Here is a 13,605-nt window from a genome sequence, read left to right on the forward strand (position 1 = left end):
TACGTGGATTACAAACAATAAGAACAAACAGAAAATCAAACAACCAGTCAAAAACCAATTAAAAGAAGTTAGAACAGTTTAAAACTATTTAAAAACCACTAAAGGCCAGGCTAAACAAAGCAAAACAAAACACTATTAGGATTCTCTTCATGGCCATTAATGAAGTTAAGCCTCAAATTTCTGTGGGGAGTACATTTCACAGTTCAGGTGTGGCTGAAGAGAAAGCTGAATCCTGAATCCTGAAGCAGATTTGCTCTTCATATACCCTGCAGCATGAAAGCATGTGTGAATAACTCCCCTGGTGGCATCTCTCCTGATGACCTTAATACGCAGTGGACACTGTGCAGAAAAAGGTGTTTTCTTATAATAAGGTGTGTTTAAGAGATACTTACTGAAAAGGAAGCGACACCATTTGCTCCTTTCACACCCTGGAAGTGAAAAAACAGCAGGTTATCTTTGAATAAGCTACAGAGAAGTGGCTACCTGTGTATAGTTGCAATTATTACAAAGTTGAAAGGGAAACCTTAAGTGAGGAATCTGTAGAAGAACTTGAGGTTCTCACGACCAGCCCTACCCAAGTAGGGCAGTGCTAGCCTGGGTAGGCCTGGTCATGAGAAACTCTGGGGTCACTCCTGATCCTGGCACTCCTCTGCCGGGTAGCCCAGGATTTGTACTTGGGTTAAAAGTGAGGTAGGACGCAGGCGCCCTCCTACCTCATTGCCTGGGTCACATGGGTAACCGGTCTGCTGACAGCCATTGAAATCATAGAGGTCGGGGGAAGGAGTGATCCATCCTCAGGAATTTCAACAATGCCGCCTCCAGATCACCATGCCACTCGCTGCAGCGGTGGTCATGTGGGTGTGTGAGTAGCTATTATTTTATGTTGTAGAATTATGAAATGATCAGTTCGGGGGACTGTAACTCAATACACTTTAAAGCCACACAGTGGTGTAAAACCAGTGCATCCTTATTAAACAAAAATTCTCCAAGACCTTTCTCACAAGCAGAGAAAGGGCTCCGAAGGGTTGAAGGGAGGAAGCTCAAAGAGCTTAATTCCCCCACAGATGAGCAGCTCCTTGCCTCTGGGCGGGCAGATTACCCACCCAGACAATCACCAACTGCTGCTGGTTGCTCCGACAGTCAGGGTATCGGGATCCATCACCCCACATCCTATCCCCCGGAGTTCCAATAATGCACTGTGTGAGTACACAGTGCATAATAGTAGTGTGCATGGTTCGATTCGGCACACTATTACAGACCTCCGGACCGGTCTGGCGGTCCGGATGTTCGGATGGGTGGGGGACTGTCGCTTTAAGCGGGGGGGGGGGGTGGTACTTGCCCGCCCCCCCTGCTCTTCCCCCTCCGGCGCTGGTCGTTGTAAACATCTTCTTGGGGTGGCAGAGTTCCTCCCTGCCGCCCCTGCCCCCGTCGTTGTTTGTTTAACAACGTTTAAAAGAGACGTTTTAAACAACAACGTTGTTTAAAAGAGATGAGTGCACGCCGCGCAGGGCGCATGCGCGCCACTAGCGCTTGTCTCTTTTAAGCCTTAACAAACAACGACGGGGGCAGGGGCGGCAGGGAGGAACTCTGCCGCCCCAAGAAGATGTTTACAACGACCAGCACCGGGGGGGAAGAGCGGCGGGGGGGAAGTACCACCCCCCCACTTAAAGCGACAGTCCCCCCCGTGCCGGACCGGGGGGGACTACAGACCATGCACACCCCTAGTGCATAATGGGGATCCCCCTCCCCAAGTCTGCTAGCCGCAGCTGACAGAAAATCCAAAAAATGGCGTTCGGAGAGCTCTCCCTCTCCTAACATCGTTTTGGAGGGAGGCTCCACAAGTGGGTTTGCCACCATGGTGCTCCCTAGATCAGACCTGATCCTGGCAGTTCACACGTGCATGCAAAACCAGGCTAGTCTCCCTTAGCCTGGTTTTGCATGCATGTGTGAATAGCCTCTCCCTATTTCAATTGACATTCATAACTATTTTCTTTAATAGCAATCCAGCAGCACAATCTATTTAGATGGCATATGGAATCATTCACAGACACAAACCACGAGAGGAATTGTACAATGTATGCACAAAGGCATCGCTGTGCACATGCATAAAATAAATGTGGAATAAACATTTCGCTATTGACAGGCCCAACTACATGCAACATTAACCCGTTTATTAGTTAATGTGCATCTTTCAGATATGGTGGATTCACCAGGCACAAGGGTTCTCAATCCCTGGGCTCTCATTCTTAAAAAAAATTGCAGGACATTATTTCTTTTGAAATGTATCAATAGCAAAATCTACAGCAGCAACTCTCGCCCTCCTCTTCAGTGAGTGGAGAAAGGGACAGCAATCTTTCTTCTTCCTTACCGTATTTCTCCCGATAAGTGGGGAACCTGATGCTGAGTCCCTCAGTGGAAGATCCTCTTCATCCTCCCCTTGCCAAATGGGCTTTTCTTCCAGAGGCTCCTGCATCCTTGCATCAGGCCCAAGGAGAAAGTCCCATTGCCAAGTGGGAGGCAGAGGAAGCAACATCGCCACAAGTCTCTTGTGCTGCCATTGCTTTCCCCCATCCACAAATGGGCATGTCCCTGGGGCATCAGGAGTTGGTCATGGACCTTTGGCCAACTTGGCCAACCCTGGCACTTCCCCTGTTTACAATGAATGAGTATTCCATGCAAATAAGGCTGCACAAAGCAAATGTAAGAGTCATACCCTGCGTCCTGGAGGACCACGATCTCCTGGTGAACCCTTCAAGCCAGGAGCACCTGCAGGAGCCTAAAAACAATGGTGTTAGGGGTTTTCCCCTATAAAAACATTTTGTCAATTTTTATTTTTATTTTTTACACTACAGGAAAAGTGAATTAACCAGATGGTAAGATATAAAATAGCCAACAAGTGCTCTGGAGGCATTCCTAATAGTAATTGTTCTAATAGTATTACAAGTACTGCATGAAAAAGTATATTTACTGTGATCCATTATGGCTAAGATCTAAAGAATTGTTATACAACCAGTTCTATACATCCAAGGGGACTGTGGACTTGTTTCTCTCTAACCGTAGCCACATGGCAAACCTCTTTTGAAAGAGAGAGGTTTTTAAAAAAATAAAATTTAAAAAAATAAAAGCTGTATGTGATCTGGTGCAGATCAAAGCAGGGAGCCCTTTGGCATGTCTAAAGTAAAACAATTTAGTCGTGGCCGATGTTCTCTCTGATTTTTTCATCTGTGTGCAGAATGAGTTTCGTTCTGGGTGGCAGTATCAAGGCAGTGTGTGCTCACATTAATCAGAGTGGGGCCTTCCTGATTCAACCTGAGCAGGATCTAAAATTGACTGAGCAGACATCCAACAACTTGTGAGCATACGCACATGTGCACACCTTAAAGGGAACACTGGCCGTGGCCCATGTTTTACTTAATATAGGTAAGCACAGTTAGGCTTTAGTAGTTGTGGTGTTATCATAATCACCAACAATTTCTGCAGGAATTTTTAAGTTGTAAAGTATTTTTGTGGTCTTTATCTCAGTCCATTACTATCACAGCCTAATCCACAAAAGGCTGGAGACAGAATGTTTCCGTGAAATACTTAATAGCTCATATAAACTGGTTTTAAAAAAACAACAACAAAGGAAGAACAGCAGCAGAGTTATTAAACAAATCATTTTTAGGACATAAATAAAACTTTAATGTTGTTTAGCCATTGGCCATCTGGCATTTGAAAACATCACATGTTGTAGCAGTAAGAAAACCACAAAGTGAGCACCAGTCATAAAAAGTGCAGAACAGGCTTACATCCACAGAACATCTTCTTTATTGAGGAAGCAGTGGCTCAGATAACAAGCTGGAGGGGCGGAAAACAAGCCACAGCTGCTTGGGAACCAGTGACTGCACCCTCACTTCCTTCAGGCCCCACCCCAGCTGTAATCGAGTCCTGCAGGCTGCTCATTCACTCAGTAGGAGAGAGAAATCCCCAACTCTGGTCGTTCATCTGGTTGGGGATTTCCCTCCCCTACTGGAGTAATGATCAGTCAGCAGGGCTCAGTTACTGTCAGGGCAAAGCCAGAAGGCAGTGAGAAAGCAGCTGCTGGTAGTGGAATAGCTATGGCTCATTTTCTACCCCTCTAGATCAATTAGCACATGAGCCACTACTGAGGAGGCCACGCAGGACATATTCATCCCTAAGCTTCTGTTTAACAAGTATCAGTACTATTGAAAACATTTTTCAAAATGACTTTGGGCCATTATCAGTGAGTTAAAAGTCTATTTTTGGCAAATTAGATTAGTGCTTTCACCCTTCCAATAAGCCTGCGAGGAACTGGTCACTCCCTTTGTTATCAGGGAGCAGAATATTATAATTATTATTTTTACATTTATATCCCGCTCTTCCTCCAAGGAGCCCAGAGCGGTGTTCTACATACTTGAGTTTCTCTTTCACAACAACCCTGTGAAGTAGGTTAGGCTGAGAGAGAAGTGACTGGCCCAGAGTCACCCAGCTAGTTTCATGGCTGAATAGGGATTTGAACTCAGGTCTCCACAGTCCTAGTCCAGCACTCTAACCACTACACCACGCTGGCTCTAATATAGTAAGGTCACTCTAGGATACAGTGTTACTGTCTGTGCCACAAACACGCTGCAGATTATTTGCAGGGTACTCCATATGATTAAGATTTTAGGATTCATCATTATCATCAGCTACCAGGGAAGAGAAAGATTGATTGATTCCAAGAGGGGATGTGAATACTATTGACTTTGTACAGTATAAGCTGACCACATTGCACCTATATAGGAATCCAAGAGAAGATATAATTGAGAAAGTATATGTTATGAAGGAGAGCAAAAGGAAAATGGTAATTATATAATACACAGTGATATATAATCCATTATATGTTATCTGATTTATGATGTATTGAGTCTTTTATAAATTTTGGTAGCAATAGTATATTATCTTTGTTCATATTAAACATGTTATTTGTGAAGTAATATTGATCCTTGATCTTTCTGATATAGTTGGTTGTTTCCTTAATCAAGGTTATATCCCATTGATTTTGTTGCATCACACAGCAAGTATCATAGCTGAATGGGGATTTGAACTCTGGTCTCCCCGGTCCTAGTCCAGCACTTTAACCACTACCCCACACTGGCTAGTATGTGATATTCTACGATTTCCTCACCATTTAAAAACTGATTGGCTTACACGCTATGGAGCATAACGAAGCTCTACAGAGCTGCTAGCGCTCTTTAAAAAACATGCTGGGCTATTCTGCTTCACCTAAGCATTGTGCAATCATATGTTGCAATGCTACATCTATTGGGAATAATAGAACATCACACTGCGTAGCATGTGGGCCATTATTATTGTTGTTGTTGTTGTCGTCGTTATCATCATCATCATCATTGTTATTATTTAGGAGTAGCAGTATTTACTGCATCTGTATCCCACCCTTCATGGCTAGTGGGGAGTTAAACCTAGGCCATTCTGCTCCAGTGCCAACATTCTAGTCACTACAGCACACTGGTCATTATGATATGAATAGCTTCAATCCAAGTACTTCATCATGGCTGTGCTATAGACGGGGATTTAAGTATGAAAACAGCAACTGGTACAATCTCTTAACTAGCAGTATTACACAGTTTTACAAACCCATATAAGACACAAAATCCCTGCTGAGCACAACGTATAAAGGTCTGGCTTGCCATTTGTCCATTGATCCCGTTTGGTCCCTGTTCTCCTGGAATTCCAGTGTTGCCGACATTACCCTAATATAAACGAATACAATAAATATTAAGGCAAAATGAAAATTAGAGCTTCAAGGCATGTATTTACTGAAATAATTAGTATTTGTAGCAAAGCATCCCTCTGCCTTTGTACAAAAACTACTCAAGAAGAGTTAAAAGCAAAAATGCCACAATACATATTACAAATATAAAGTCAAAAAAGAGACACACAAAAGTAGCAATAAATCAAACACTACCAGCAGCAGCATCACATTTCAAAACAGCAGCTCAAATGCCCTCTGAAATAAAATAATCTTGGCTTTCCACTGGAAGGCCAACAGAGATGGGGCACAGTGCATTTCCCCGCTGCCCAGGAGTTAATTTCAAGGCTTGGTGCCACCATGGAAAAGGCCTGTCTCTGGAACTTCCCAGGTACACTTCAAATGTGAAGGGAAATTGAAGCAAGGCAGCTGAAGCATCTGGGGCTCTTTACCTTGGAAAAGAGGTGACTAAGGGGAGACATGATTGAAGTGTATAAAATTATGCATGGAGTGGAGAGGGTGGACAGAGAGAAATTTCCCTCCCTCTCTCACAACACTAGAAGCAGGGGTCACCCTATGAAACTTGGGAAATTTAGGACCGACAAGAGGAAATACTTTTCCACACAGCGCATAATTAATCCATGGAATTCATTGTCACGGGATGTGGTAATGGCCACCAGCTTGGATGGCTTTAAAAGGGTTTTAGACAGATTCATGGTGAACAGGTCTATCAATGGCAACTAGTCTGGTGGCTGTGGGCCATCTCCAGCCTCAGAGGCCTCTCAATACCAGTTGCAGGGGAGCAACAGCAGGAGAGAGGGCATGCACATACTTCTTGCCTGTGGGCTCCCCAGAGGCATCTGGTGGGCCACTGTGTGAAACAGGATGCTGGACTAGATAGGCCTTGTGCCTGATCCAGCAGGGCTGTTCTTATGAAACAGACAAGTAGGTTCATATGGGAGAAGGGAGTCCTTCAGGGCAGGAGAGCTGGTGTCCTGATAGTGATAATGAATTGTCTCCTTTGCTAAGCAGGATCTACTCTGATTTGAATTTGAATGGGTGACTACATGTGAGCCCTCTAAGCTATAGGGGATGGGGCCATAGCTCAGTGTAAGAGGATCCATCTGCGTGCTTAGATGTAGGGGTGTGTACCAAACTGGAAAACCCAGTTCAGTTCGAGTCAAATCGAACCGAGTCTGGTCCAGTTATATGCACACTAGAGCCGAGCCTGGCTTGAGTCCACCCAGCTCAGAGAGGTGAATTTTTAAAAAATAAAATAAAAGATGGACTTGCTGCCATTGCGGGGCCTTGGAGGGTGCTACTGTGGGGGAGTCTCCATCAGTTCCCCCTCCCCCCACCAGCATCACCTAGTTTCAAATGGGCCATTTTGGGCCTGTTGGCCTCTCGACACTGGTGGTGGCCATTTTGGAGGCTGCTGCACATGCATAGGATCGTGACCTGGCCACACAGATGGCCAGTGTGCATGCTCAGCGGCCTCCAATATGGCAACCAACAGCACAGAGAGGCCCCAAAGGGGCCAAAAATGGGACAAAACAGTCCATTTGAGACCAGCAGGGGGCAGAACCACTGGAGACCCCTCTGCAGCCATGGCAGCAACCCCCGAGGACCTGCAATGGTGGTAAGTCAGCCATTTTTTTCTTTTTAAGAAAACAAAACCCAAACTGGCCCTGGCCCAGTCCAGGGGGTTCAGCTCAACCTTGAGCCATACTAGGCCCACCTCAAGGGCTCACCCTCAAGCCGCACTGGTTCAAATGCAAGCTGGCTCAACCTTGAGCCAGCTCGCACATCCCTGCTTGGATGCAGAAGTTCCCAGGTGCAATCCCTGGCATCTACAGGTAGGGTTGAAAGAGACTCCTGCCTGTAACCTTGGAGAGCCACTACCAGTCAGTACAGACAATGTTAAGCTAGATGGACCAATGGTCTGACTCGGTATACAGCAACTTTCTACTGTATGTTCAGATCCATTTCACACTCCAAAGGCATGAAGTAGCACCATGAATTGAACTCAAAAACAAACTGGAATGTAGCTGCAGCTGTTTCAATCTGGATGTCAGATTTTTTCAGCAGCCCTCCCCAGCAGCCACATCCTATACTCTGGGTACAGTTTTTGAGAACTCTTCACAAGTTTTCCCATGTAGAGTGCCTTCCAGTAATTTATTTTGAATGTGACTTGCTATGGATTGTTGTTGTTGGCATTTATGTTCAATTCAAGTATTATTGTCCCATGATTAGTCGACTGAAATAAACTCCATTTGAACTGCCATGACTGTGGCTGTCCGTGGGTGTCTGTGAATAGGGCTGGCCTCTAGATCTCTCAGACTGAGAGCAGCCCAAGCAGTTGCCCCCTCAGAGAAGCCCTGGAAGATTACTTGCTAGTGAAGATCTGGCCCCATCATTAGAACCCCCTCCATCACCCCCAAGTCCCCAGGGGTGGAGGTGGCACAGCACCAAGACCGAGTTCCAGCACTGTGGGATGGGGCCACTCTGGAAGAGCATCTGCATGTTTGGATGCAGAAGGTTCCAAGTTCCCTCCCTGGCATCTCCGAGATAGGGCCGGAGAGGCCGCTGCTAGTCTGTGCAGACAATACTGAGCTAGATGAACCAAAGGTCTGACACAGTATAAGGCAGCTTCCTATGTTCCTATGCCTGACTGCTCAGGGCATCCCTCTGTATGGGCTGACTCAGGAAGAGGGAAGGCTCAGTCAGGCATCTGCTCTAGAGCAGTGGTGGCCTCAGAAGCCAGCACGGGATACAGCTCTTGCTGATTACATGGCTCAGTCGGCACTAGCTTTTTGCAAGTTCAGCAGCTCCCTTCGTGAGCACATGCCTCCAGCTGCCATGCCAGCCTGGATATGGTTGAGGAGATCCTTAAGCAGAACAATATGCTTGCGTCCTGCAGTAACTAGGGCTGCTAACTCTGACCGAGGATATTCCTGGATATTTTTTAATCCAATGACCGATACAATACACAGCACGATGCTGGTGTTACTGACCCGCCAATGCTACTGCACACTGTGCAAATGCATGCATGCTATTTTAAGGAGTTGCACAAGTGCCCTGTTGTGTAACCCCACCAGGTCTCACTTTCCAGTGCAGCAGCCCCAGTGGGCCGGTAATGTCGATGGAGCGCTGCATGTCATGTTGGCTATTACTTTTTTCAATATTGTTCACAATATCTAGCCATTACATCTCTCGGATTGTTTTCAATAGTAACGTGGAGTCTGGTGGCAATTCCAGGAGACTTTGGACAGACCCTAGAGGTTTGGCAACACTATTTGTAGCACATAAGGATTTCTGGATTAAAGCATCCAATTATTCCTGCCACAAGATCTCTGTGTGCTTTCTTAGTAAACTGTCAGCCAAATCATTACTCTTCTATCATAAGGGAACAATTCATCTACTGTCAACACTTTATCACCACGTTTTTGCATATACAGTCACAAGGACATTAGATCACAATGAAACTAATGAGGGAGAACACAGATGTGGCTTTTAAATTTTATTTTTTTTAAAAAGTACACTACCTTCTGTCCTATAGCTCCAGGAAATCCTTTTTGCCCCTGTAACTCACAAATAATAGGAACACATTTTATTTATGAGTATGACGCTGTGTTAACAACAGTGTTTTCCATAAAGATACAGCAACAACTATTCCAAGGCAGAAAGTGCCTGTCAGTTCTTTCTCCTTCAGTTCATCTAGAAGTCTCTCCTTTAACTACTCCCTTACTTCACAGCAGGGCCAAGATTTATCCTCCTGGTTTATCTCACTTTCTGGACATTTGTTAGGATCTACCCAATATGTTATTTTACAGGTTACTTGGACCAAGCTGTGAACTCTTGCAATCAGATCAGGTCTTCCCTGCACAATCACTCAGGGACAGGTAACATTGTCTTTTGATACTTGGATCCACAGGCTTTAGTCAGCATGCAGAGATCATGCAAACATATTTTTTTTTATTTACAGGTTGAGTATCCCTAATCCAGACATCCGAAATCCGGAATGCTCCAAAATCCGGAAACATTATTGTGTTGAAAATTTTCTTATAATTAGTTCTCATTACATTTACAGCTACCTGTAGTTATCATAAATTCAATGCTTATTCATTTTTATACTTTCAATAAAACCTTAAAAAAAATACAGTGTACAGTAATATTTCGTGTTTAGACTTGGATCCCATTCCCAAGATATCTCATTACAGTATGCAAATATTCCAAAATCCGGAAAAGTCTGAAATCCGGAACACTTCTGGTCCCAAGCAGTTTGGATAAGGGATACTCAACCTGTATTACATTTCTATACCACCTTATCCAAGGGCTCTGGGCAGTGTACAACTACTACAACAAAGTAACCTTTTAAAACAGCTTAAAACAATATAAAAAGAAATTTTAAAACCATTTAAAACCAGTTAAAGACATTTAAGAACATTTAAAGGCCGGACCAAACAAATAGGTTTTTAGGGCTCTCTTGAAGGCCTAACATAAACATATGCAGAAATTAAATTGATCTAGGCTCAGTGACAGTTTCCCAATAAAGCAAGGTGAGGTGATGGCCTCAGGCAGCAAGTATACCATTGGACAGTGAGTGTCCACCACATCACATCACCTTCACTGCCACCCCTGTTGTTTTTTTCCATATTAACTCCCTCCTGACATAGACCCATCCTTGCCAGCCCTGCCTCCTCAAATCAGAGGTAATTACTGACTCCACCCATCTTCCCTCTCGCCTTCCGGGTGCCGCCCGCGTATGCTCTGTCCAATGCCATGGTATCCAGTGGGATCAAAGTCAAGAGCTTTTAAATTCTTATCATAGTGCCTTTGCTTTCACAGCTAGCACTCTGCTAGTTCCAGCAACTGATTCATCTCTCCCTTTCAGAGTGAGCTAGTCATTGGAACTGCTGGCAGCAACAGCCAGGACCTAGTGTTGCAATCACTATTTAAAAGTATTTCAGGAAGAAGCAAAGATGAAGAAGACACTTTCCCCACCATCACCATTCTGAAACCTTCCCTAGTGTACACATTGAGGGCTAGCTGCCAGCCCCACACATGAAGGATTTATTGTAATATCAGGTTGGAAAGATAAAAAAATGCCTTTTTCTTCCCTTCCCCAGAAACCTGGCAGTAGAGCATAAGAAGAAGAGGGTTTCTCTCTCTCTCAGCATAATGGCATGGATTCTCCCAACCCTAAAAACCTGCTAAGCGCTTAAGCAAGCTAATTCCCCATCAACCCATTTCCCGCCCACCCTCCACCACCTTTTCCAACTGACATCTTCAACTTTTCATGGCTCAACAGCTCTCAACATCCTGTAGGTCCTGGGGGCATATACGTTCTTATCAGACCATTCTGGTTTCCCCATTACTAATGGGCAAAACACATTATGGAAAAGGCGGGAGGAGGAGGAGATTGTGTCAGAAACCATGCATCCTCTGTTAACTTCCAGTTCTGACTTCAGTACTTCCCTAGGCAAAGGACTAGAACATTCCATTAAGTTGCAAAATGTGCAAGGATACACTTCTGCATACCTGAGAACTCCCCTGAATATGCGGAAAACACTACCTTATTTCTAGTGAACTGGTGGGTTACCTCGACTTTAGCTGAGGCAAGTTATTTTTATAATCTGACATGTCCAACACATTGCAGAGCCTTCACCTTAGTTTATTTATAATGTTTTTCCATCAGTGTGGTTGGAGGGGAGATATTAAATATACCCTATCACCTGCGCAAGTAGACTTGTGAATCAGATGAAGTTGAAAATTTGGCTCATAATTTTACTTTATTGTAATTTTTATAGCATTCCACAAAGTAAACTGATTTTACAAATTCAAATACGACAGATATTTATATACCACTTTTCAACAAAAGTACTCAAAGCAGTTTACTTAGATATAAGGAAACAAATAAAATGGCTTGCTGTCCCCAAAGGGCTCACAATCTAAAAACGAAACATAAGAAAGACACCAGCAACAGCCATGGAGGGATGCTGTACTGGGGATGTGTCCCTCTGCTAAATGAAGAGAACCACCACTTTAAAAAGATGCCTCTTTGCTCAGTTAGCAGGGGATTTTACCCCTTTTAGGGGGTTTGCAGAGAAGATCAATGGATTTTTATGTAACTGTTGCAATCAGCCCCTCCCTTACCCTAAAGAGTGAACCAGAAGTGAACCCTGTCCTGTCTGTCAGGCAATGATCTCTGGGGATCAGCCACTCAGCACACAGTGACCTAGAGGGCCTGGTGGCAGGAAGTGAAGGGGGTCTTTTTTTCTCAGAAGGATCCAAAAGGCAATGAGAGAAGATGGGGAGCAGGCTTTGTGAACACCAGCAGTGAAGTCTTGCTGCCTCTTGCCCAACAGTCAACATGGAGACTTCTCTCATGGAAGGACATCTGCAGATCCTTGAGACAGGATTACAGGAACCTTGAATTGTCTCCTGGAGTTTGGGGTGAGTTCATGGAGAAAGGAAGCCAATGGCTTTTGGCTTCGGAAAGACAGACAGGGAATAGTGTAATAGCTAGCCTGCATCAGACTATTCACTTTCCTTTTGTGCGTTGCAAATCCTTACACCTGGTCTATTGTGTTTTATTTTGTAACATAACCTGATAAGAAACTCTAATCTGAGCCCTTTTTATCTAACCAGGGGGCTGTAGAAAGCTCTGTACCCTGTAAAGGTGCTTTCAAAGGTTCTTTGCAACTGGGGGAGCTTTTTAAATTATCCTTGCAACTGAGTAACCACGACTTTTAAAGCATGCCACTCCAAATACCAGCTGGGGTGTTCTTTGGAAGTAATCTTGTAAAGTACTGAGTATTTCTTTTTACCTGTAACTAGAAGCTGAGAGAGCCTTAGACTGAAGCAGTCTGTAGAATTTTGAATCAAGTTTTTCTCTTTTTGTTCCTTATATTTCACCTGCCTCTGAGTAGATTTTAAACTCAGGAAAAAGGAGTTTTACTCTGGTGCAAACATGCCTCAGTCTTAATTGTTCAGCAACCGACCAAGTTTGCTCTTCATGTGTAAACTGCATGTGGAAGGTTTTTGTATTTTCCCATTGGTAAACAAAGGAGAATTTCCCTGGTATTTCACCCACACCAGGGAGGGATTAAACTCTGTTAAAAGTGGGCATGGTGGCAGCGATTACCAAGAAACAGCTAAGTTTTAAAGGAATAGCCTTTGTTGAGCAAACATGGAGGAAATGAATCAGCATTTTCCTCTCCCCCATGTGGACTTGCCTTGAGACAAAGGCTAGGCTTAAATCCACTATTCTCTACAGCAGGCCTGCTCAACTTAGGCCCCCCAGCTGTTTTTGGACTACAACTCCCATAATCCCTAGCCACAGTGGCCAATGGCCAGGGATTATGGGAGGTGTAGGCCAACATCTGCAGGAGGGCCGAAGTTGAGCAGGCCTGCTCTACAGTAACTTATCTTCTTGCTGATAAGAGTATATGTTACCTCTTTTGTTGCCAGATTTTGTGCCATTGCATATAAGATTCGTCAAGTAATGGTGAATGCTCCCCTTATCAATTGAGTAAGGCTGTGTTCCTAGTTTGGGTAAACTTCTTTTATCTAAATGTAACTATGACTATTGAGACTGAGTGCACTGAGTATATTGAGTGCAATATCGGACTATAGTGATGTAATCTGGTCAAGAACCACAATAAAGATCTTTGACTTTGACTTATTTCTAATGATCCTTCTTCACTGCCAACTGATAACCATAGGACCACCCAAGTTCAGTATTAAAGGAAATCAGATTAGAAGGTGACACTTAAGCAGTTTATCTAGTCCATATATTTAAAGTGAATCATATTTTATTTGCATTCATTTCAACAGATGATGATTTGTAA

At 44.1% G+C, this 13,605-nt stretch overlaps 1 protein-coding gene across 1 annotated transcript in view; it reads right to left on the bottom strand.

Annotated features, from left to right (window-relative positions):
- The window catches only part of LOC128331674 (collagen alpha-6(VI) chain-like), a 114,612-nt gene that overhangs the window by 39,601 nt on the left and 61,406 nt on the right, over positions 1 to 13,605 (bottom strand). Inside the window, 4 exon segments of the mRNA XM_053265380.1 lie at positions 393 to 428; positions 2,714 to 2,776; positions 5,691 to 5,753; positions 9,298 to 9,333. Of these exon segments, the coding sequence (XP_053121355.1) occupies positions 393 to 428; positions 2,714 to 2,776; positions 5,691 to 5,753; positions 9,298 to 9,333 (198 nt within the window).

The sequence above is a fragment of the Hemicordylus capensis genome, chromosome 6, assembly GCF_027244095.1.
Source record: "Hemicordylus capensis ecotype Gifberg chromosome 6, rHemCap1.1.pri, whole genome shotgun sequence".
NCBI classification, from domain to species: Eukaryota; Metazoa; Chordata; class Lepidosauria; order Squamata; family Cordylidae; genus Hemicordylus; species Hemicordylus capensis.